The sequence below is a fragment of the Mytilus californianus genome, unplaced genomic scaffold (assembly GCF_021869535.1).
Source record: "Mytilus californianus isolate M0D057914Y unplaced genomic scaffold, xbMytCali1.0.p SCAF_6, whole genome shotgun sequence".
NCBI lineage: Eukaryota > Metazoa > Mollusca > Bivalvia > Mytilida > Mytilidae > Mytilus > Mytilus californianus.
In genome coordinates this window covers 117,897,709-117,921,842 of record NW_026262712.1, presented here as the reverse complement: position 1 = coordinate 117,921,842, position 24,134 = coordinate 117,897,709, and the positions used below count along the sequence as shown (strand labels likewise).

General features: G+C 33.9%; 1 protein-coding gene and 1 long non-coding RNA gene across 3 annotated transcripts in view; both read left to right on the top strand.

The window, feature by feature from the left end:
- LOC127704177 (low-density lipoprotein receptor-related protein 4-like) overlaps positions 1-24,134 on the top strand; it is an 81,656-nt gene that overhangs the window by 7,836 nt on the left and 49,686 nt on the right. The window contains exon 2 of the mRNA XM_052208066.1: positions 9,285-9,431. Within this exon, the coding sequence (XP_052064026.1) occupies positions 9,285-9,431 (147 nt within the window). The remainder of the gene's footprint in view (positions 1-9,284; positions 9,432-24,134) is intronic.
- Positions 17,424-19,232, top strand: LOC127704190 (uncharacterized). Of its 2 annotated transcripts, none has more exons than XR_007983177.1 (4): positions 17,424-17,463; positions 17,587-17,627; positions 17,997-18,037; positions 19,119-19,232. It is a non-coding gene; the product is annotated as an uncharacterized LOC127704190 (long non-coding RNA). The 2 variants fall into 2 exon arrangements; XR_007983176.1 differs by lacking the exon at positions 19,119-19,232 and adding an exon at positions 18,586-18,604.

Sequence of the window (24,134 nt, the reverse complement as noted above, 5' to 3'; positions counted from 1 at the left end):
TCTGTCCGTCATCAACATGTCGGACATTAACTCAAAAATGCTTTATCCAATTTGCATAAAACTTTGGTGAATTGTTAATATCTATTGACGTGAGCTCCCTTTCATTTTTTATAAAATTTAGATTTTACGTTTCTGAGTTATGGGGTTTTATTCATTAAAAAAAGGGGGATTTTCCAGTTTTCAGACAATAAGTCAAGAATGCTTTCACCAACTTGCAAGAAATTGTGGTGAATTGTTTATATCTATTGACATGAGCTCCCTTTCGATTTTAATAAATTTTAGATTTTACGTTTCCAAGTTACAGGGTTTTATTCATAAAAAAAGGGGGGATTTTCCAGTTTTCGGACAAAAACTCAAAAATGCTTTCAGCAATTCTTATGAAACTTTGGTGAATTGTTTGTATGTATTGATGTAAGCTCCCTTTAGAATTTTATAAATTTTACATTTTACATTTCTGAGTTATTGGGTTTTATTCATTAAAAAAAGGGGTGTTTTTTCTGTTTTCGGACAATAACTCAAAAATGCTTGTCACCAATTCTCATGAAACTTTGGTGAATTGTTTATATCTATTGATGTAAGCTCCCTTTTTATTTTCATAAATTTCTAATATGACATTGAGAATTAATTGAACTTTATTTGTTTATAGTCTGACAACAGATTTACTAAGTATTGCACAACAGCAAGAAATCTTTATTTGAATATAAATTCAATTCATATAATCAATTTCAAGTTCTTTAACTACATTTATTCAGAAACCTATAATATGTCAAATATTTAATTATAATCCAAATTCAGACCTGAATCAAGCTTGAATATTGTGTCCATTTTTGCCCCAACTTTTCAGGGTTGGACCTCTGCGGGTGTATCTAGCTGCGCTCAGCGTAGCAGTTTATTTGGAAATGCATTTGTACCTCAAGTTTAGTACAGTTCTGATTTTCTCTTCTTTATTTTATTTTTTTTATTTTTTGTAGAAATAGGAATAATTTTAACCCCATCTTATGTCATATGTTCCTCATTCAAATAAATGATGCAATGAAACATTTCCTTGACATTTTATCACATTAAATTTTTTATTGGAGAATATTCGATAAATTACTGATAAATTATTTCTAATTAACATGTGACATTTATTGTTATTCCCTAATTAAAAGTGAATATCAATGCTACAGTACTGCAGGTTTCTTCTTTCATGACATTTCATGGTCAACAAAAGTTAGAAATTGCAAGTCACATTCACAAATATGATTCTAACAACAGGTTGTCAAATGTTATCTGGGTTAGTACAAGTTTATTGTCAGTCCATATGATAATTATAACCCACATGAAAGAACTTTATGAAGCATAGCCCTTTTATTGGGGGTTAATTAAGACCACTTTTTTCTCTGATGTTGAGTATGAACCTTTTAAATAGCAATGGTTCATTAATTTTCATGTGATCTTGTTCATCTGCATGAATTGTTACCTTTAAAAGACATTTTTTATGAGTTTTCATCAGTTGTACCATTGTATGTTTACATGTAGCTTTTTGGTGTTCAAAAGTGTTTTTTTTTTGTTGTTTAAATTCATTTTTAACTGCTATCCATTATTGTAGAAATGGCTACATGTGAGATTATCTGAAACTTAGTACTGTAAATCATAAATTTTTACAATGTTTTATTATTGCGAAATTGCAACAGGATACTGGTTTCACAAAAATTTGAACGTCCATTTTAAATGTTGATACCATCATTTGTATGCAGCATTTCCAGAATTAGCAATAATTATTTTCACATTGTTGTCCATTCTTCATCAATCACAATAATAAATACACACTAAAATTACTGTATACATGTACATACAGTGTATCATGTTTCCTCTTATTACTGACAAATTTTAAAGTAAATTTTTTTTAAATCTGGAGTTGAAATTTCAGTATTATAGTTATTATAAAAATAAGAACATGTGGTATAAATGCCAATGAGACAACCCATTGTCTATGATTGCATTTCAATGTTTAAGATAAGGTTATTTTAGGCTTTGTGATTACATGTATTTTTGTGATTGGAATAAAATGAAAGAGATGTGGGGTATATATATGTCAATGAGACAAAGCCACTTGGACAAATATTATCAAAGGACATCTAGAGAACAACACTAGGACAAAAATATCCAAAGGACATCTAGAGAACAACACTAGGACAAAAATATCCAAAGGACATCTAGAGAACAACACTAGGACAAAAATATCCAAAGGACATTAAGAGAACAACACTAGGACAAAAATAACCGAAGGACATCTAGAGAACAACACTAGGACAAAAATATCCAAAGGACATTAAGAGAACAACACTAGGACAAAAATAACCGAAGGACATCTAGAGAACAACACTAGGACAAAAATATCCAAAGGACATTAAGAGAACAACACTAGGACAAAAATAACCGAAGGACATCTAGAGAACAACACTAGGACAAAAATATCCAAAGGACATTAAGAGAACAACACTAGGACAAAAATAACCGAAGGACATCTAGAGAACAACACTAGGACAAAAATATCCAAAGGACATCTAGAGAACAACACTAGGACAAAAATAACCAAAGGACATCTAGAGAACATAGAAGTAGGACAAAAATATCCAAAGGACATCTAGAGAACAACACTAGGACAAAAATAACCAAAGGACATCTAGAGAACACCAAACTAGGACAAAAAAATAACCAAAGGACATCTAGAGAACAACACTAGGATAAAAATAACCAAAGGACATCTAGAGAACACCGAACTAGGACAAAAAAATAACCAAAGGACATCTAGAGAACAACACTAAGACAAAAATAACCAAAGGACAAAGGACATCTAGAGAACAACACTAGGACAAAAATAACCAAAGGACATATAGAGAACAACACCAGGACAAAAATATCCAAAGGACATCTAGAGAACAACACTAGGACACAAATATCCAAAGGGCATATAGAGAACAACACCAGGACAAAAATAACCAAAGGACATCTAGAAAACACCGAACTAGGACAAAAATAACCAAAGGACATCTAGATAACAACACTAGGACAAAAATAACCAAAGGACATCTAGAGAACATCGAAGTAGGACAAAAATATCCAAAGGACATCTAGAGAACAACACTAAGACACAAATATCCAAAGGGCATATAGAGAACAACACCAGGACAAAAATAACCAAAGGACATCTAGAGAACACTGAACTAGGACAAAAATAACCAAAGGACATCTAGAGAACAACACTAGGACAAAAATAACCAAAGGACATCTAGAGAACATCACTAGGACAAAAATATCTAAAGGACATTTAGAGAACAATACTAGGACAAAAATAACCAAAAGACATCTAGAGAACAACACTAGGACAAAAATAACCAAAGGACAACTAGAGAACAACACTAGGACAAAAATATCCAAAGGACATTTAGAGAACTCCACTAGGACAAAAATATCATAAGGACATATAGAGAACAACACCAGGACAAAAATAACCAAAGGACATCTAGAGAACACCGAACTAGGACAAAAATAACCAAAGGACATCTAGAGAACAACGAACTAGGACAAACATAACCAAAGGACATCTAGAGAACAACGAACTAGGACAAACATAACCAAAGGACATCTAGAGAACAACACTAGGACAAACATAACCAAAGGACATATAGAGAACAACGAACTAGGACAAACATAACCAAAGGACATCTAGAGAACAACACTAGGACAAAAATAACCAAAGGACATATAGAGAACAACACCAGGACAAAAATATCCAAAGGACATTTAGAGAACACCGAACTAGTACAAAAAGAACCAAAGGACATCTAGATAACAACATACAGTCTTCAACATGGTGGGCTGTGTTAAGCTTTGTGTGTTTCTCCTGTGCGCACATCATGATAGACTAACAAGCACAGGAAAAAATTATGATGAATGGTAGCAGAGTATTTATCATTCCTTCCTTTTGTGTTCCATCCTTCCAAATTAAGTAAAAAAAATTATAAAAATGCAAGATACTTTCACCATTTAATGTAAATGGATACCTGCATTAATCATGCTTAAAAGTACCCTGAGATTAGGTTAAATTATTTAAAGAACCCATCCTGAATTGTTGAAAGAACCCCTCTTAAATTATTGAAAGTACCCTATTTTAATCATTTTAAGAACCCTTTTTTAATTATTGAAAGCAATCATTTTGAATTAACAAATTGGTGTAATTTTGATACAACCAATTGGACTAATGTCCTCATGGATGTATCTAATACTCTAAGTAGAGGGGGAGACAAAACCTTTTTGAATAAATGTTTCCAGGTATTCTTGAAACCAACTAGCACAAGATTTCAAATTAACTATGTTGTATACATAGACTCAGCACAGACTTGTTCTATATAAGATCCTAATATTTAATATATAAAGTATATATATCAATCAACTTAACTTTGGCTTCATTGTTATGTTTTCCCTGCGTATTTCTGTATTTAGCTTTTGACTTATGTTGACTTATGTTGACTGTTATATTGTGTTCCAATTTTAAAAGATGTTGCAAAAAGCCGACCATCAAAGTAAAAAGTTATGTAATTAGATTTCCAATATTTACATTTGTAAATGAAAGTCATTGACTTAAAAGTTTAGAAGGCATTATACAAGCTTTTTAAGTACAGAAATATTTATTTTGCGGTGATTGTGAAGTGAATGCTGTCTTTCAAGTATTTGTGACAATCATTAACATTAAGATTACAGTTCACAGTTTGCTCTAACAGTACTTAAAAATCGAAAATCGGGTTAATACTTGAAAATGCAAACCTTGTTGGACTTTAAAAACACATTAAGCTACACTGACATAAATTTTATTTAAATTTCAATTTGAGTTCAATTTGTTGTAAGAATCAATGTATGTTTTTTTGTATGGTAAATGCATATTTGTGATTTTATCGTTGAACACTGTGATCGTAATCTGGTATCAAGTCTAAATCAAACTTTTGTGGTAGGTTTAAACTAGAAAATGTCACTGGATTGACACAAGCCATTAAACATAATTTGAATGACATGTTGTTCTGTAACCAACAATCGTAAGATGTTCTTACTAAGCCCCTTTAACCCAGTTGGTTTTATAATTCCTTTGTATCCTAGAAGGATCAGTCTCAGATTGACCGGCAGATTGACAGAGATGACCCTGTTGATCTTAAAGGTCAATCAGTATTATATTTCTGCCAAATGTAATCTACGTTAGAATGTATGTGATTTTTAGTTTGTTGTCATGTTTGTCAAAGGTTTACTCCCTTATGTAAACAGAATTAATTGTCCATTAGGTTGTACAGTAGTCGTTGTAAATACCTATATAAAAGTAAGGAGTTCCTACTGATGTTCAAAATGTAAGAAATGTAAGGAAATAAAAGTCTTTACAAGTGCCATATTTTTTATGCCCTTTTCTACAAATGCACCTTTTGACAATAGATGTACAATTGTCTCTGCTACTGTACATACATTTCGTACATTATACTGATTATGGATTTGGTTTATGTTTTTCTGTATTTCTCAGACCTATCATTATATATAACATATAAGGTAGTTTCACCACTACAATTTTTCCGGAGTATATCAGTTTTAAGTGATTTTTGCATTAAATACTGAAACAAACTAGAGCAGACCCACAAAAATACTGTAACTGAAGTCATCATGGTTATGCATAGGCATTTTCATCACAAACTTTACAAAGTACCTTGTTACGTCAAATATATGATCATGCTTATTAATAATTTTGCCACTGGCTTAATTGTGGCATTTCTTTTAGTGGATAAATTTTAGTCACATGGGACATTTATTTCATATAGAGTAAAAGATGCTGTGTTGTTTAAAATTTAGCTATTTAGCATAAAGTACAATCATTGTACTTGTATGATTGCCCTATTATATTGAAGTACATGTATGGGGTCGAATATTCTGCTAACTTCAAAAAGCTTCTGTAGATTAAAATTTTATTTATCTTTCCACTTGGGTAGTAATTTTCTATTTCACATGATTATCAATCAAGTTGTTAACAGCTAAACCATTTAACATCAACAGCTTTGTGTACAACTGTATGAACAAAATTACAAAGCAACATTTTTGTCGAGCCTGCGACTTTTGTCGCAGAAAGCTCGACATAGGGATAGCGATCCGGCGGCGGCGGCGGCGTTAGCTAACTTCTTAAAAGCTTTATATTTTAGAAGATGGAAGACCTGGATGCTTCATACTTTGTATATGGATGCCTCATGTTACGAAGTTTCCGTCAGTCACATGTCCAATGTCCTTGACCTCATTTTCATGGTTCAGTGACTACTTGAAAAAAAAGTTCAGATTTTTTGTAATGTTAAATTCTCTCTTATTATAAGTAATAGGATAACTATATTTGGTATGTGCGTACCTTGCAAGGTCCTCATGCCCGTCAGACAGTTTTCACTTGACCTCGACCTCATTTCATGGATCAGTGAACAAGGTTAAGTTTTCGTGGTCAAGTCCATATCTCAGATACTATAAGCAATAGGTCTAGTATATTCGGTGTATGGAAGGACTGTAAGGTGTACATGTCCAACTGGCAGGTGTCATCTGACCTTGACCTCATTTTCATGGTTCAGTGGTTATAGTTAAGTTTTTGTGTTTTGGTCTGTTTTTCTTATACTGTATGCAATAGGTCTACTATATTTGGTGTATGGAATGATTGTAAGGTGTACATGTTTAGCTGGCAGGTGTCATCTGACCTTGACCTCATTTTCATGGTTCAGTGGTCAAAGTTAAGTTTTTGAGTTTTGGTCTTTTTTTCTAATACTGCATGCAATAGGTCAGCTATATTTGGTGTATGGAATGATTGTAAGGTGTACATGTCTAGCTGGCAGGTGTCATCTTACCTTGACCTCATTTTCATGGTTCAGTGGTCAAAGTTAAGTTTTTGAGTTTTGGTCTTTTTTACTAATACTATATGCAATAGTTCAACTATATTTGGTGTATGGAAATATTTTATGATCTATATGTCAGTCACGCAGGTTTTATTTGACGTTGACCTCATTTTCAAGGTTCATTGCTCAGTGTTAAGTTTTTGTGTTTTCGTCTGTTTTTCTTAAACTATAAGCAATAGGTCAACTATATTTGTTGTATGGAAGAATTGTTAGCTGTACATGCCTGCCTAGCATGGTTCATCTGACCTTGACCTCATTTTCATGGTTCATTGGTCAATGTTTAGTTTACTTGGTTAATGTTAAGTTTATGTGACAGTTGTAATAAAGCTTTATATTTAGGACTATCAACATAATATCAATGATTAGTAAAGAAGGCGAGACATTTCAGCGTGTGCACTCTTGTTTAATTAAGTCCAGTACATTTTACTGCTACAAATTTCTGCCAAAATCTATTGCTTCAAAAAAAAATTATGGGTATGTTCTTAATTGAGTCTGTAAATATGGAAGATTAAAAGTATATATTATATATATATATTATTCACTGTTACTATCAACTGTGGACATGAGAGGGTAATGGCCATATTATTGTCGAGCCTGCGACTTTTGTCGCAGAAAGCTCGACATAGGGATAGCGATCCGGCGGCGGCGGCGGCGGCTACGGCGGCGGCGGCGGCGTTAGCTAACTTCTTAAAAGCTTTATATTTTAGAAGATGGAAGACCTGGATGCTTCATACTTTGTATATGGATGCCTCATGTTACGAAGTTTCCGTCAGTCACATGTCCAATATCCTTGACCTCATTTTCATGGTTCAGTGACTACTTGAAAAAAAAGTTCAGATTTTTTGTAATGTTAAATTCTCTCTTATTATAAGTAATAGGATAACTATATTTGGTATGTGCGTACCTTGCAAGGTCCTCATGCCCGTCAGACAGTTTTCACTTGACCTCAACCTCATTTCATGGATCAGTGAACAAGGTTAAGTTTTCGTGGTCAAGTCCATATCTCAGATACTATAAGCAATAGGTCTAGTATATTCGGTGTATGGAAGGACTGTAAGGTGTACATGTCCAACTGGCAGGTGTCATCTGACCTTGACCTCATTTTCATGGTTCAGTGGTTATAGTTAAGTTTTTGTGTTTTGGTCTGTTTTTCTTATACTGTATGCAATAGGTCTACTATATTTGGTGTATGGAATGATTGTAAGGTGTACATGTCTAGCTGGCAGGTGTCATCTGACCTTGACCTCATTTTCATGGTTCAGTGGTCAAAGTTAAGTTTTTGAGTTTTGGTCTTTTTTTCTAATACTGCATGCAATAGGTCAGCTATATTTGGTGTATGGAATGATTGTAAGGTGTACATGTCTAGTTGGCAGGTGTCATCTTACCTTGACCTCATTTTCATGGTTCAGTGGTCAAAGTTAAGTTTTTGAGTTTTGGTCTTTTTTTCTAATACTATATGCAATAGTTCAACTATATTTGGTGTATGGAAATATTTTATGATCTATATGTCAGTCACGCAGGTTTTATTTGACGTTGACCTCATTTTCAAGGTTCATTGCTCAGTGTTAAGTTTTTGTGTTTTCGTCTGTTTTTCTTAAACTATAAGCAATAGGTCAACTATATTTGTTGTATGGAAGAATTGTTAGCTGTACATGCCTGCCTAGCATGGTTCATCTGACCTTGACCTCATTTTCATGGTTCATTGGTCAATGTTTAGTTTACTTGGTTAATGTTAAGTTTATGTGACAGTTGTAATAAAGCTTTATATTTAGGACTATCAACATAATATCAATGATTAGTAAAGAAGGCGAGACATTTCAGCGTGTGCACTCTTGTTATAATTTCTTTGTTTTGTCTGTGTGAGATTGGTATGTAATTATATTTCATAGAATAGAGAATAGAAATGGGGAATGTGTCAAAGGAGACAACAACCTGACAAAACAGCAGAAAGGCCACCAATGGGTCTTCAACACAGCGAGAAAATCCTGGAGGCAGCCTTCAGCTGGCCACTCCCTAAGCAATAAAGTATACTAGTGAATTTAGTGAAATGGACGCCACACTAAACTCCAGATCATGCAAATGAACCAAAATTTAAAAAACACACAAGACTAAGAAAGGCTAGAGGTTCCTGACTTGGTACAGACGCACAAAATGCATAAAAGGTGTTATAGCCAGTTTGTTATGCTAAAATAAATAAGAAAAAAATGTGTTCTTAAAAAAGCACATGTTTCAACAGATTTCACTGGCCTTTTGGTCAATTTAGAGACCTGTGGCAGGTCATATATGTAGTAACCAAAGTTCCAGATGTTTAAAAACAAACTATAAACATTAAATTTGTTGTTTCAGGACTAAAGATTCCTGAACCAGAAACCAAAAGCTCCTGTACATGTCCTGATCATTTCTTCTCCTGTGGAAACTGTATATGTATTCCAAAGAAATGGGTCTGTGATGGAGACAATGATTGCTCCAATAACCAGGATGAAAAACATTGTGGTAAGTTACCATGGTTACTGTTGTCTTTGATGCTGACCTTGATCTGTACAATACAGCTGCTTTTAGCACTGGCCAAGATGACTAGTCATTTTGTTTAATAACTACCAGCACATGTACAGGCCTTTTGTTAGTTGATGGCACTTACCAGGATGGAAATGGTAAAAAGGTGGATGAAAAATATATAGCCATGAATTTTTACTTGAATCAAAAAAGAAATCTGAAATTAGAAGTTTGGTCTTGCAGGTAATATTAAGCTTCTCAACACATGATAAATAAACATGTTCCTTTTGAATTCTTTATAAAATATTTAAATAAAGATCAACACTCAAATTGACAGTGGTAAATTAAATTATTAGATGCTTTGGATAATAGTGTCAAAATAACTGTCTGACATATTGTTTTGTGCATTTAGACAGTAGATACAGCTAATCTCTTCTCAATTTTGAGTCTACATTAATTGTAAAAAGGTGCTATAACATGTATAATGCAGATCGCTGTATGCAGCACTAATGTGCAGTAACTGACAAAGCTGCCATTTAATATCTCTTTTGAAGAATGGTGATAAAATTACATGCAAATTAACAATTTGAATTTTTGAATTGCATAGATACATATTTGAAATTTTTCGGTTTTCTTCTTTGAGAAATTGTGCTACAGGCATGACAGGTCAGTATATAACTTGCAAATTTTTTTCATACACTTTCCAAATTTTTTCTTTAAATTTTATGTATGAAATATTAAGTACATGAAGTAGGGGATGAAATTACATGTTAAAAAAATTTAGGTGATGAATTTTATGTAAAGTAGTGATTTGGCTCAGTTAAAAAAGGTGAAAAATTAGTATGTCTGAATCTGTCAAACTGAATTATAGACCCCCCTTAACATAGAATTGTCCATATTTTGAGTTAGAGCTGGTAGATTTTTCTATAATTTTGATATTATTTGTTCCAAAAGTAGTACACTACACTATGAAAATCGTTTGAGATAGAGCAGGTGCGATTTTTTTAAATTTGAATTTATTGTCTTAAACAAATGCACTACAAAATAACTGTGTTCTCTGACCTACAGGAATAAAGAATATAGTGACAGAAATATATTTTTTAAAAAGTAATAATAAAGTAAAGTATATATTAAAAGTAGTAGTGTGGTGACATTGACATAAAATCTGTACAAAAATAGTTTGTGTGTAGTGTACATGATACATTCATTTTAACTGAAAGAAAAACTTCCCATACATGCCATAGTGACATTAAATAATGATTGATAACATATATTTTCTGTCAGTGAAGAAATGATTTTAGAACTATTTGCGAAATGGGCCCATTTTCTGAGGATCTACCAAGGGTGCCAACATATTTGTTTCTGTTACAGAATTAGAAAATTCAGTGACAAATTTTATCGTGTTGAATGTGCTATGAGAAAACAAACAGAAAATGTACCCTTAATAAGAAATTTAGTACTATGACAGTCATAGTATGACCTCTCTTCTTGATATGTTCTATTTAGGTGGAATATTGTATGAAATTCTGTAAATATTCTGGTTATACGACCGCAAAAAATTTTGCGGTCGTATATTGGTATCACATTGTCGTCTTCCGAAGACATTTGGTTTCCGGACAATAACTTTAGTATTAGTAAATAGAAATCTATGAAATTTAAATATAAGGTTTATAACCTCAAAAGGAAGGTTGGGATTGATTTTGGGGTTATGGTCTCAACAGTTTAGGAATTAGGGGCCAAAAAGGGGCCCAAATAAGCATTTTTCTAGTTTCATGACAATAACTTGTGGAACAGTGTATGGATCTCTCTGAAATTATACCACAAGTTTCCATACCACAAAGGGATGGTTAGGATTTGCTTTGGAGGGTTATGACTCAAACCGTTTAGGAATTAGGGGCAAAAAAGTGAGAAAAAACAAGGGTGTCCTGGTTAATGGACAATTATTTAAGTACAAATTACAGTGTAAGGGAGGTAATTCAAACACAACTTTGAATTACCTCCCTTACACTGCTTTTAAATTATGTAGAAAGAATTTTTGTATTGTCTTGGGGTGATTAGCTGTCAATTCATTTTTAGAAGTTACTATTTTAATAATTTTAAAAATGCTGATTAAGGTAAATTAATTTTAGCTATGATTATGTATGTCATTTTCTATTTTAAGACTTTTATGATGTATTTAAATGGGTTATTATGGTTGCAAACTCCATTGGAAATTTGAATTGAAATTAAGACCATGACTGAAGGAAAGAATTTTTTTTTTGGAAAAAGGGGGGTGGGGGTGGGGGGTGGGAGGTAAAAAAAATTGGAAGGGGGTAAAAAAAAAATTGGTGGTGGGGGGTGGGGGGGACAATTTTTTCTTCTCAAGATTTCAGTAATTAAAAAGAAAATCCTTCAAATTTATTTTTTTTTTTAAAAAGGGAGGGGGAGGTCAATTCGCAACAGCATAGTGTATTGCACAAAAGCAAATGAATTACAATCCAAATTCAGACCTGTATCAAGCGCAAATATTGTGTCCATTTTTGCCCCAACTGTTCAGGGTTGGACCTCTGCGGTTGTATCCAGCTGCGCTCGGCGAAGCAATTTATTTTATATGATGCAAAAGGAGATTATGATTTATTGCCAAATGACATAAAAGTTACAAGAAAAATGTGATAAAATAGGATATTTTAAATGTGGTGAGATTACTGATCAAAAGACCCAGACATTATAAAACTTACACTTTTTTGTCAAAGATTAAAATTTCTGCTGAAATCTTTGATTATGATTAATCTCATTTTACATCAAATGTCAAAATGGCAAATTTAAATTTAAATTTTATGCTATAAATGTATGATAATTTAGGTGTCTCATAAAAAAATTGAATAGCTGTATCTATCAAACCCATTAATCAAATGTACCTGGCACCAAGTAAAAAATTAAGCTTTACATTTTTCTTTTGTAACAAGGGATCTATCAATTTTAACTGTGATCAGAAGCCTGAGAATTTATGTATTTTCTGGACAGAGCTAGAGAGTTAAGAATTTTCAGTTGATTCATCATGTAGTGTCTATATATCCTGTCAAAGAGTTTTACATTGTCTATCAAACCTCTGTGTAAGAGTGGAGGTTCTTTATCAACACTTCTGACTTTTTCTGCTCCAACTTTGAAGTTGTAGGTAACAGGATCAATGTCTTTGTTCTATATTGAAATCATAAAGAAAGATTGACACATGTAATATTTAAAATGTAAGCTTTCCTCATTGCTTGACTGAATTATACTGAAAATTAATATTATGAAAGATTTAAGTTTTTGGGGTGCATCGCATATAAAATTGTTGAAACAGGATATGGGTGGATGAAATATTAGGAAATAGCCAATATATCAAAGGATCAGTGGTTATGTTGCTGTTTTTCTTATTCAACAGTTGCAGCTTACAGTGTTCATATTGGTTTCTCTCTAATTTTTCTTGATAACAACTAAACAGGCTATTAAAAGAAGTATTTATCAAATTGAATATAATGAGGTGACGTCTTTCTACAAATTCTATTATTAATTGTTAAAGACTATGGTCATAATAGTGGTCACAGTACATACTAAAATACTAAAGGTGTTTACTTGACAAAGTAACTACCTTAGTTTGGGTATTTTATAAATGGTTTGCATTGATTATTTCAAACCACAATCATGTCTGAACTGAGATATAATATAGCAATTATTTTGTGTAAGATTGAGTTTAAGTGTTCATTCAGAAAGTGCTGTTTGAATCAGGATACTCACAGAATTGAGTAAAAAGGTCCTATATGAGGCAGAACAGCTTTATGATTGAGTTTTCTTATCTTACTTTTAAAATTTGGCATGTTTTTCAGACAGGTCCTTTGGAGAATTTCCCAGACTTTACATTGACCTCTGTCAAAGCTATATCTCACAGAATACTGAAGTGTGTATCTTTGATCTGCCTTTTCCTTGAGAAATATTTGCATCAGTTTGTCTGCTGGTATAACAGTCTGCTAAACATCAGCACTCACTCAATGTAAATAAACTGTCAACAAATATATTGCTTTCAAGATAAAGTATCTATTCATTAATTTTGAATAAAAATTTCTTGTTAAAAGATTGGTGATCATACAACCACTTGATCAGCATAAAAAAAAGACACGTATCTGTTGAAATTAGAAAGTTAGTGCAGAAAAGAGTGTTTGTCAGAACTTTTCTTTGATTCAGATATTACATACACTTTGTGCACATTTAATGCTGGTATTAGTATGATAGGTTCTTCGATAAAAGATTTCATTAAACTACTGGTACACATTAAAACCATTCATGAACTCCATATTAAGTCTTATATTTGTTAAAAATAGTACTTGAAAAGTTAGTTTTAGGGGTCATGATGTGTACTTAGTTTGAAAAAAATAACACAATTAAAATGGAAAATAAATTACATGTCTTAATTGTTTTATTTTTGACTTTTTTTGGTTAACATCATTTATGCCCTTCTCAAAGGGAGGTAACCCAAGATGATAATACATCATTTATGCCCTTCTCAAAGGGAGGTAACCCAAGATGATAATACATCATTTATGCCCTTCTCAAAGGAAGGTAACCCAAGCTGATAATACACTTTGATCTGTAGTTTGGACAGTCAGTTTTTAACAAAACGATGTTTTATGCAAGAAGAGCTGTCAGACAAGATAAGGAAGAGTGGTTTTGATATATCTGATTGTGACCATTCAGGAATTCGGGAAAAATTTGAGGTTTGTCACAATTACAAACAATGATATGTTTCATTCACAATCCTCTGTGAAACTTGTGTTTGAGATGTCTTTTTCTGCCTGTTAGACTGTCTGCTCAAACTAACCTTGCCTTTTGCCAGATGCCACTGCATTAAAAATAAAAATAGGTGTTGAAAATATCATCATTTAGACTTTCTGTTTTCTAAATGAGGAAAAATGAACTTTAAGTTAATTGTTTTCTGAGATGGCACATAATCTGTGCTGCTTTCTATTACTATTTTTTTTATACTTTAACTAACTATAGAACAAAGGAAAGAATGTTTCAATAAAAATTCAGCTTATTCATACCACTTAACAAGGTGAGCCTTGGAAAAACTTTTCTTGGGAAATAAAAGTTCTTTCCTTTAGTAGCCCATAGATTGGCAAGGGACCATTGGTCTGTGGACCCCCACTAATTTTACATCCTTATATATTTGCATACTTTATACCATAGAATACTATAGTGTACATAATTTAACTCTGCATGAGAGTTTAATTACATTGACTTGTCTTTAACTTGGATACATCAGATTAGTAAGGTTAACACTATATCATATAAAAGTTTTTGATGAGCTTTCTGTGGGGGATTAAGTCTCAGTCAGTATGACTACTGTACCAATCTCAAAACAAATTTCAAAACACATAGTTTGACAAATAATCTGTTTATAATTGCCAACACTATGAAAAATTCACTGAATTGCTTAATCATGTTGTAAATAAAGTCACATGGCTTTCTGAAAGCAAAATATTGGTAGTGGTAGACTTAAAGTCTTCTGACAGAGTCGGTCAGGTGTCAATCATTCAAAAGAATTGTCATTCATACTTTTTCTTATCATTGAATAATGTGATATTTAGTGGCACAAAGATAATATATACTTCACCTGTAGGTTGACATGTTCTTTTGATGTCATATTAATCAGGTGTTATCAGGTGTAAAAAATAACTCAATTATAGAAGTGAATATGAAACTAGATATCAGATTATTAGCATGTGCATTTTTTGCTGCATATTTTGGATAAAATTACTAAATATTTTGTTTACAGTACATTATTCAGTCTATTATTTAAAGGTTTTATTTCATAAGATATTGTTTAAACTGTCAAAATTTCAGACTAGGTAACGACAGTCAATATCATATTTATAAAAAAATTTAAAACTTGTCATTAAAATGTATATCTATACTTTTATTTTAATTTGACTTTATGATTATTTTATAATTTATTAATCAAGGTATGTAGCATTCATTGACTATACATTGTAGGTTTCCAAATCAGCAAAAAATACAAAACTATCTAATGAAAATTAATATAATTTATTGCAATTATATTATGTCTGGTAAAAAACTTAAGTGTAAGGAGGTTAATGGTAAATGTACACAATGTCCTTTTCTGTGGTAATTCTGATTCATTAGCGGCATACATTCAATTTATACCCCTTTTACCTGTTTACCAGCAGACAAATGACCACTGAAGGAGTGAGGAGACATTGGTTACCTTTCTATTTTCCCCCTTTTTCTTTTACATTTTTGCATGATAGATCTCTGTACATTAGAACTATTTGAAATTTTTGGTATTAAGTATTGAATTGGTGAGTTGAAAGTTGTAATTTATTTTTTGCTTACCTATGTCTCTAGGTCAAAATATATCATATCTGATAAAAATTCATGACAGACTTATCAAATAGTTTGAAAAATGTAAATTTTACCATGATATTGAGTTTCTAGGGGTAATGCATTTCCTGTTTTAGACTGTAGCTCACATATGGTTCCTGTATATATATGACATCTAAAATTATGTCATACAGAAATTGTTCATGTACTGTGATCATTTTAACTTGCTTTTGTGTGTGTGTGTGTGTGTGTGGGTGCAATGATTTAAAGTTTCGTTAAGTTTTCTTAGAATTTATATATAGATATGGAGAAGATGAAAAATTTTCTGTAACTTTAAAATTCCATAAGGATGGATCTGAAAGGGGACCTATCTACAATTCAAGACTTTGTAAATCATTTTTTGAGTGATCTACTAAAACAGTCATTTATACATTCACTTTCATATGATTTATAATAGTATTACTGCTATACTTTAACATAAAGAAGAATTGTAATTAACATACAGTCATATGTTGCCAATTATTACAAATGATCTTCATATTATACAAGAAAAATTATTTCTGCTTTATGTGTAAGGATGAAGTCAGTTAATCTAAAGAAAACTATTATTCTTTTGGCAAAGTCTCTGTCTGCTTTCAGAAGAATCAAAATACAAATCTTGATCCTTATGACAAAACTGATCCCTTTCTGTTCCATTCTTATGACTAATCCACTTTGATGTCCCCTTTCTGCTCCATTCTTATGACTAATCCACTTTGATGTCCCCTTTCTGCTCCATTCTTATGACTAATCCACTTTGATGTCCCCTTTCTGCTCCATTCTAATGACTAATCCACTTTGATTTCCTCTTTCTGTTCCCTCTTTATGACTAATCCACTTTGATGTCCCTTTCTGTTCCCTCTTTATGACTAATCCACTTTAAGGTCCCCTTTCAGTTCCATCCTTATGATTTATTCACTTTGAGGGCTCCTTTCTGATACCTCCTTATGAATAATCAGCTTTGAGGTCCCCTTTCTGTTCCATCCTTATGACTTATCTACTTTGTGGTCCCCTTTCTGTTCCATCCCTATGAATAATCTACTTGGAGGATCCCTTTCTGTTCCATCCTTATGACTTATCTACTTTGAAGTCCCCTTTCAGTTCCATCCTTATGACTAATCTACTTGGAGGTCCCCTTTCAGTTCCATCGTTATGACTAATCAACTTGAAGGTCCCCTTTCTGTTCCATCCTTATGAGTAATTCACTTTGAGGATCCCTTTCTGTTCCATTATTATGACTAATAGACTTTGAGGTCCCCTTTCTGTTCCCTCTTTATGACTAATCTACTTGGAGGTCCCCTTTCTGTTCCATCCTTATGACTACTCCACTTGGAGGTCCCCTTTCTTTTCCATCCTTATGACTAATCCACTTGGAGGTGACTGGTCCCCTTTCTGTTTCATCAATATGACATTATGTCTAATCTACTTTGAGACGCCTTTCAGTTCCGTCCTTATGACTAATCCACTTGGAGGTCCCCTTTCTGTTTCATCCTTATGTCTAATCGACTTTGAGGTCCCCTTTCTGTTCCCTCTTTATGACTAATCTACTTGGAGGTCCCCTTTCTGTTCCATCCTTATGACTACTCCACTTTGAGGTCCCCTTTCAGTTCCATCCTTATGACTAATCCACTTGGAGGTCCCCTTTCTCTTTCATCCTTATGTCAAATCAAATTTGAGGTCCCCTTTCTGTTCCCTCTTTATGACTAATCTACTTGGAGGTCCCCTTTCTGTTCCCTCTTTATGACTACTCCACTTAGAGGTCCCCTTTCTTTTCCATCCTTATGACTAATCCACTTGGAGGTCCCCTTTCTGTTTCATCCTTATGACTACTCCATTTGGAGGTCCCCTTTCTTTTCCATCCTTATGTCTAATCTACTTGGAGGTCCCCTTTCTGTTTCATCCTTATGACTACTCCATTTGGAGGTCCCCTTTCTTTTCCATCCTTATGTCTAATCTACTTGGAGGTCCCCTTTCAGTTCCATCGTTATGACTAATCAACTTGAAGGTCCCCTTTCTGTTCCATCCTAATGAGTAATTCACTTTGAGGATCCCTTTCTGTTCCATTATTATGACTAATAGACTTTGAGGTCCCCTTTCTGTTCCCTCTTTATGACTAATCTACTTGGAGGTCCCCTTTCTGTTCCATCCTTATGACTACTCCACTTGGAGGTCCCCTTTCTTTTCCATCCTTATGACTAATCCACTTGGAGGTGACTGGTCCCCTTTCTGTTTCATCAATATGACATTATGTCTAATCTACTTTGAGGTCGCCTTTCAGTTCCGTCCTTATGACTAATCCACTTGGAGGTCCCTTTTCTGTTTCATCCTTATGTCTAATCGACTTTGAGGTCCCCTTTCTGTTCCCTCTTTATGACTAATCTACTTGGAGGTCCCCTTTCTGTTCCATCCTTATGACTACTCCACTTTGAGGTCCCCTTTCAGTTCCATCCTTATGACTAATCCACTTGGAGGTCCCCTTTCTCTTTCATCCTTATGTCAAATCAAATTTGAGGTCCCCTTTCTGTTCCCTCTTTATGACTAATCTACTTGGAGGTCCCCTTTCTGTTCCCTCTTTATGACTACTCCACTTAGAGGCCCCCTTTCTTTTCCATCCTTATGTCTAATCCACTTGGAGGTCCCCTTTCTGTTTCATCCTTATGACTACTCCATTTGGAGGTCCCCTTTCTTTTCCATCCTTATGTCTAATCTACTTGGAGGTCCCCTTTCTGTTCCTTCATTGTGACTAATCCACTTGGAGGTCCCCTTTCTTTTCCATCCTTATGTCTAATCAACTTGGAGGTCCCCTTTCTGTTTCATCCTTATGACTTATCCACTTGGAGGTCCCCTTTCAGTTCCATCCTTATGTCTAATCCACTTGGAGGTCCCCTTTCTCTTTCATCCTTATGTCAAATCAAATTTGAGGTCCCCTTTCTGTTCCCTCTTTATGACTAATCTACTTGGAGGTCCCCTTTCTGTTCCCTCTTTATGACTAATCAACTTGGAGGTCCCCTTTCTGTTCCCTCTTTATGACTAATCAACTTGGAGGTCCCCTTTCTGTTTCATCCTTATGACTAATCCACTTGGAGGTCCCCTTTCAGTTCCGTCCTTATGACTAATCCACTTGGAGGTCCCCTTTCTCTTTCATCCTTATGTCAAATCAAATTTGAGGTCCCCTTTCTGTTCCCTCTTTATGTCTAATCAACTTGGAGGTCCCCTTTCTGTTTCATCCTTATGACTAATCCACTTGGAGGTCCCCTTTCAGTTCCATCATTATGACTACTCCACTTGGAGGTCCCCTTTCTTTTCCATCCTTATGACTAATCCACTTGGAGGTCCCCTTTCTGTTTCATCCTTATGACTACTCCATTTGGAGGTCCCCTTTCTTTTCCATCCTTATGTCTAATCTACTTGGAGGTCCCCTTTCTGTTCCCTCTTTATGACTAATCCACTTGGAGGTCCCCTTTCTGTTCCTTCATTATGACTACTCCACTTGGAGGTCCCCTTTCTTTTCCATCCTTATGTCTAATCAACTTGGAGGTCCCCTTACTGTTTCATCCTTATGACTAATCCACTTGGAGGTCCCCTTTCAGTTCCATCCTTATGACTAATCCACTTGGAGGTCCCCTTTCTCTTTCATCCTTATGTCAAATCAAATTTGAGGTCCCCTTTCTGTTCCCTCTTTATGACTAATCTACTTGGAGGTCCCCTTTCTGTTCCCTCTTTATGACTACTCCACTTGGAGGTCCCCTTTCTTTTCCATCCTTATGACTAATCCACTTGGAGGTCCCCTTTCTGTTCCATCATTATGACTACTCCACTTGGAGGTCCCCTTTCTTTTCCATCCTTATGACTAATCCACTTGGAGGTCCTCTTTCTGTTCCATCATTATGACTACTCCACTTTGAAGTCCCCTTTCAGTTCCATCCTTATAACTTATCAACTTGGAAGTCCCCTTTCTGTTCCATCCTTATGACTTATTTACTTTGCGGTCCCCTTTCTGTTCCATTCTTATGACTTTTCCACTTGGAGGTCCCCTTTCAGTTCCATCTTTATGAGGAAAAAATATAATGATATTGCCTTAATGAACTGAAAGTAGGCCCTGTTAGTCAACCAACTCCCTGTTGTGTTAATTGATTGATTGATTGTTAGTTGCTTAACATCCAATGGTCAGTGAATTGAAATTCTAGATCTTAATATCATATGAATAAAAGAAGATTTATGGTATACTTTATTCAGAGTTAAAAGCCCCACAAAACACCAAAAGACATCTAGTGGTCAATATTATTTTTCTTTATTTGTAAAATATTATCTTTTTTGTTGTCAAATCTTGGAGTTATCTATTTGAGAATAAACCACAGTAGATGCCTAGACCATCAATAAAACAATCAAAGTTTGGATGTATTGAGTTCAGATAGGGTGTGATACCTTATCCACACTGTGTAAATGATCCTTTATGAAATGTAACTTTGTATAACTGATATATGGTGATATTATTAATCAAATATTTTTAAGGATTTGTGATTTGTTAAAACTTGATCACATGTACATTTGTATTTATTCAGTTTGCATGCCAATACTATTGTGTTTAGCTTTTCGTAGTTCAAAAACAGCATATTGCACAGGGCATACAGCATGTTACTAAAAATACATTCTAGAAATCCACAATTTTACATGGTTCATACAATATTTGTTGATTAATAATATAACAATTGTAGCCTTTGGTTGAGGTCAATATGATGTTATAACGACCTCATACAAAGGCTATAATTGTATAACTTTTCTGTATGAAGTATTCTGTGTGAAATGTGTCGTCATGCTAAAATCAAAACAACAAGAAGGCTCTTTTTCAGAGAATGTCGTAATACAAAAGCACATTACCCAGTTACTCTATAGAACTGGGAAGTAACTATACACTTAAGGATGAAGTTGCTCCTCTTGTTTTTGAATTTTTGTCAGATATTCGAAATCCTCTGGTTTTATCCATGTAGTGCCAATAAATATTTTGCCCGCTAACCCCTACTTTTCTTTTCCTAATTTTATTAAGTCTCCCAAACAAAGTTTGGGAAGACTTATTGTTTTTGCTCAGTTATTATTATTCCCCTTTTCTTCTTCCTCTTCCGCCGCTTTTAAATTTGAACTTGTCCGCACCCATTCTCCAAATCCATGTCTAGTGGTGCAATCAGGGTTTTGTTTGTGCAATGGGGTTTATAAAGGGGTACTTTGAGGGGCAAAAAGAAAAGAGGGTTTTAATAAAGAACCCTATGGGATTTTATTTTTTAAAATTTTCAAATGAAAATAAATTGAAAACCGTTTGTGATAGACACAATCTTTTTAATTGAAAATGTTCTAAATGATAAAGCACATTAAATGAAATACAGGGTTAGTCCCCAGGGGTCACCCCCACCCCCTGCCATTTAAGAAAGTTCTAATACATTGTAAGTGGTCAAGATCCCCACCCCTAAACATATATATTTTGGTTTGTCATGCTAAGATTGTTTGAATGATATACAGGGTTAGTCCCCAGGGGTCATCCCGACCCCCTGCCATTTGAGAAAGTTCTAATATCTTGTAAATGGTCGAGATCCCCACCCCTAAACCATATATATTCTGGTTTGTCATGATAAAGCACATCAAATGTCATACAGGGTTAGTCCCCAGGGGTCACCCCCACCCCCTGCCATTAAAGAAAGTTCTAATACCTTGTAAGTGGTCAAGATCCCCACCCCTTAACCATATATATTTTGGTTTGTCATGCGAAGATGGTTTGAATGATATACAGGGTTAGTCCCCAGGGGTCATCCCGACCCCCTGCCATTTAAGAAAGTTCTAATATCTTGTAAATGATTGAGATCCCCACCCCTAAATCATATATATTCCTATTTGTCATGTCTCGAACATTTGAATGACGTATACGGTCAGTCCCCAGGGGTTCCCCCCACCCCCAATGTTCTAATATCTTGTAAATGGTTGAGATCCCCACCCCTAAACCATATATATTCCTGTTAGTCATGTAACGAACATTTGAATGACGTATAGGGTCAGTCCCCAGGGGTTCCCCCCACCACCCAATGTTCTAGTATCTTGTAAATAGTCGAGATCCCCACCCCTAAACCATATATATTCTGGTTTGTCATGCCAAGATGATTTGAATGATATACAAGGTTAGTCCCCAGGCATCACTAATGCATATAACTTTACTGGACCAAACCAATTTTCACTGGACGTTGCCCAATGTCAGGCGACCCTGGGAATAACGAATTATGGAATCTTCGTTTTCCAGTATCCTGTTACAATCATTTCTTGTTACATATAGTTTAAAAAAGCCATATTTGAAAATCTTATAAAATTCTTGTTATTTTTTCATAGTTTTTGAATGAAAAAAGGTGCCAATGTTAAATGTATGAACAATCTAGAGAGAATCATTTCCCTCCAATTTTTCAATGGCTTATATCTCAAAAACAAGGACTCGAGCCCTTCATTTTTTTTTCTGCTGTTTTAGTTCTGTTTTTTATATACTATCAACTTATAACAGTCTTTCAAAAAGCTTGTTATTTTGAAACAGAGTAGCGAACATCCTTAAATTATACAAAGGCACATTTACAGGGGACAAAGAAAAGATAAGCCAGGCGCAGACTCCATTATAAATGTCATGATAACAGAGAAGTAACAGTACAACAGAATTACAATGTTTCAAGGCACATTTTTCTGCAAACACACCCTGGAACAGCTACATTAAAAATACACCAAAAATATAAAAGCACTGTACAATAGTGAAGTAACAACGCCCTAGAAATATAGAGGCACATTTTACTGGAGACTCAATCTATAGGAAAGCAACGATACACCATAAATACAGTTGTAGTTTTCTTTGTTGGCACTCTGTACAAAAGTGAAGTAATAACGCACTAGAAATATAGAGGCACATTTTACTGGAGACTCAATCTATAGGAAAGCAACGATACACCATAAATACAGTTGTAGTTTTCTTTGTTGGCACTCTGTACAAAAGTGAAGTAACAACGCACTAGAAATATAGAGGCACATTTTACTGGAGACTCAATCTATAGGAAAGCAACGATACACCATAAATACAGTTGTAGTTTTCTTTGTTGGCACTCTGTACAAAAGTGAAGTAACAACGCACTAGAAATATAGAGGCACATTTTACTGGAGACGCTATCTATAGGACAGCAATGATACACAATAAATACAGTTGTAGTTTTCTTTGTTGGCACTCTATACAATAGTGAAGTAACAACGCACTAGAACTATAGAGGCAATATAAAACTTCCATGGTAGTATTCAGTTGTTTTATATTAGCAAAAAAAAAAACAGAAGTAAATCAACTTTTATGTGATTGATAAAAAAATTATCATAATGTACTTCAATATTATTTTTTCTTGATAAAACTAAGTTTTAGAAGGTTAATGCTAAATGGTTAATGTACACAATGGACTTTTCTGTATTCTGTCAGACTTCAGTTCACATAAGGCTGTACCTGCAAAACAACATCACTTTTCTTATTAGACAACCTCTTCAACAGTTAAATAACTGAAAAGTAGAAAAACAAAAGAAAATTTGACAGTGCCCACTGTGGTGTACTTTACTGTGAGCTAGAAAAATAGAAGCACATTTTATACAAACTTAAGACACTATTTAAGCAATGTGTTACCACAGTAAGTCTTTTAAAGATCACCCAAGACACCAGTCCTTTGAAGAATGAATGCAGGGGTGCGAATAATAGATTACAAGGTTAAAGGTCACATAATCTAGTCTTAAAGCAAAAACCGATTTATATTAATCAAATAGCTAAAATAATCTAATTTAAATCTAAAATAAACATTAACTACCATCTGCCTTAAATCAGAAATTGTGTAAACTTTTGTATTTGCTTTTTAGTTTTTTTTTGTGCTTGTGGAATATTTGCACATCACCTTATATAAAATGTATCCTGAATACATCTATGAAAGTACAACTTAATATCAACTAGAAAAAATAATATGACAACATTTATTTAACTGGCCATAAATAGAGGTTGCTATAAAGATTATCCAAATAAGGAAAATTTGAGTGAATTATTCTTGATATTGCAAGTACCTGTATATATTTGAGTATGTCATTACCTCCTTGGCAATAGATGTCTCTCGTTAACATTATAACAATTAGTATCAAGTACCAGTGATCATTGTTATAAATCATGTAAGTGGATTACAAGTGTCTGTTTAGCCAGGAAATTGATGCTTGGCATCTATTTGTGAATTTGTTTCAAAGAAAATGTTTATATTTATCATATAGATAAAAAAAAAG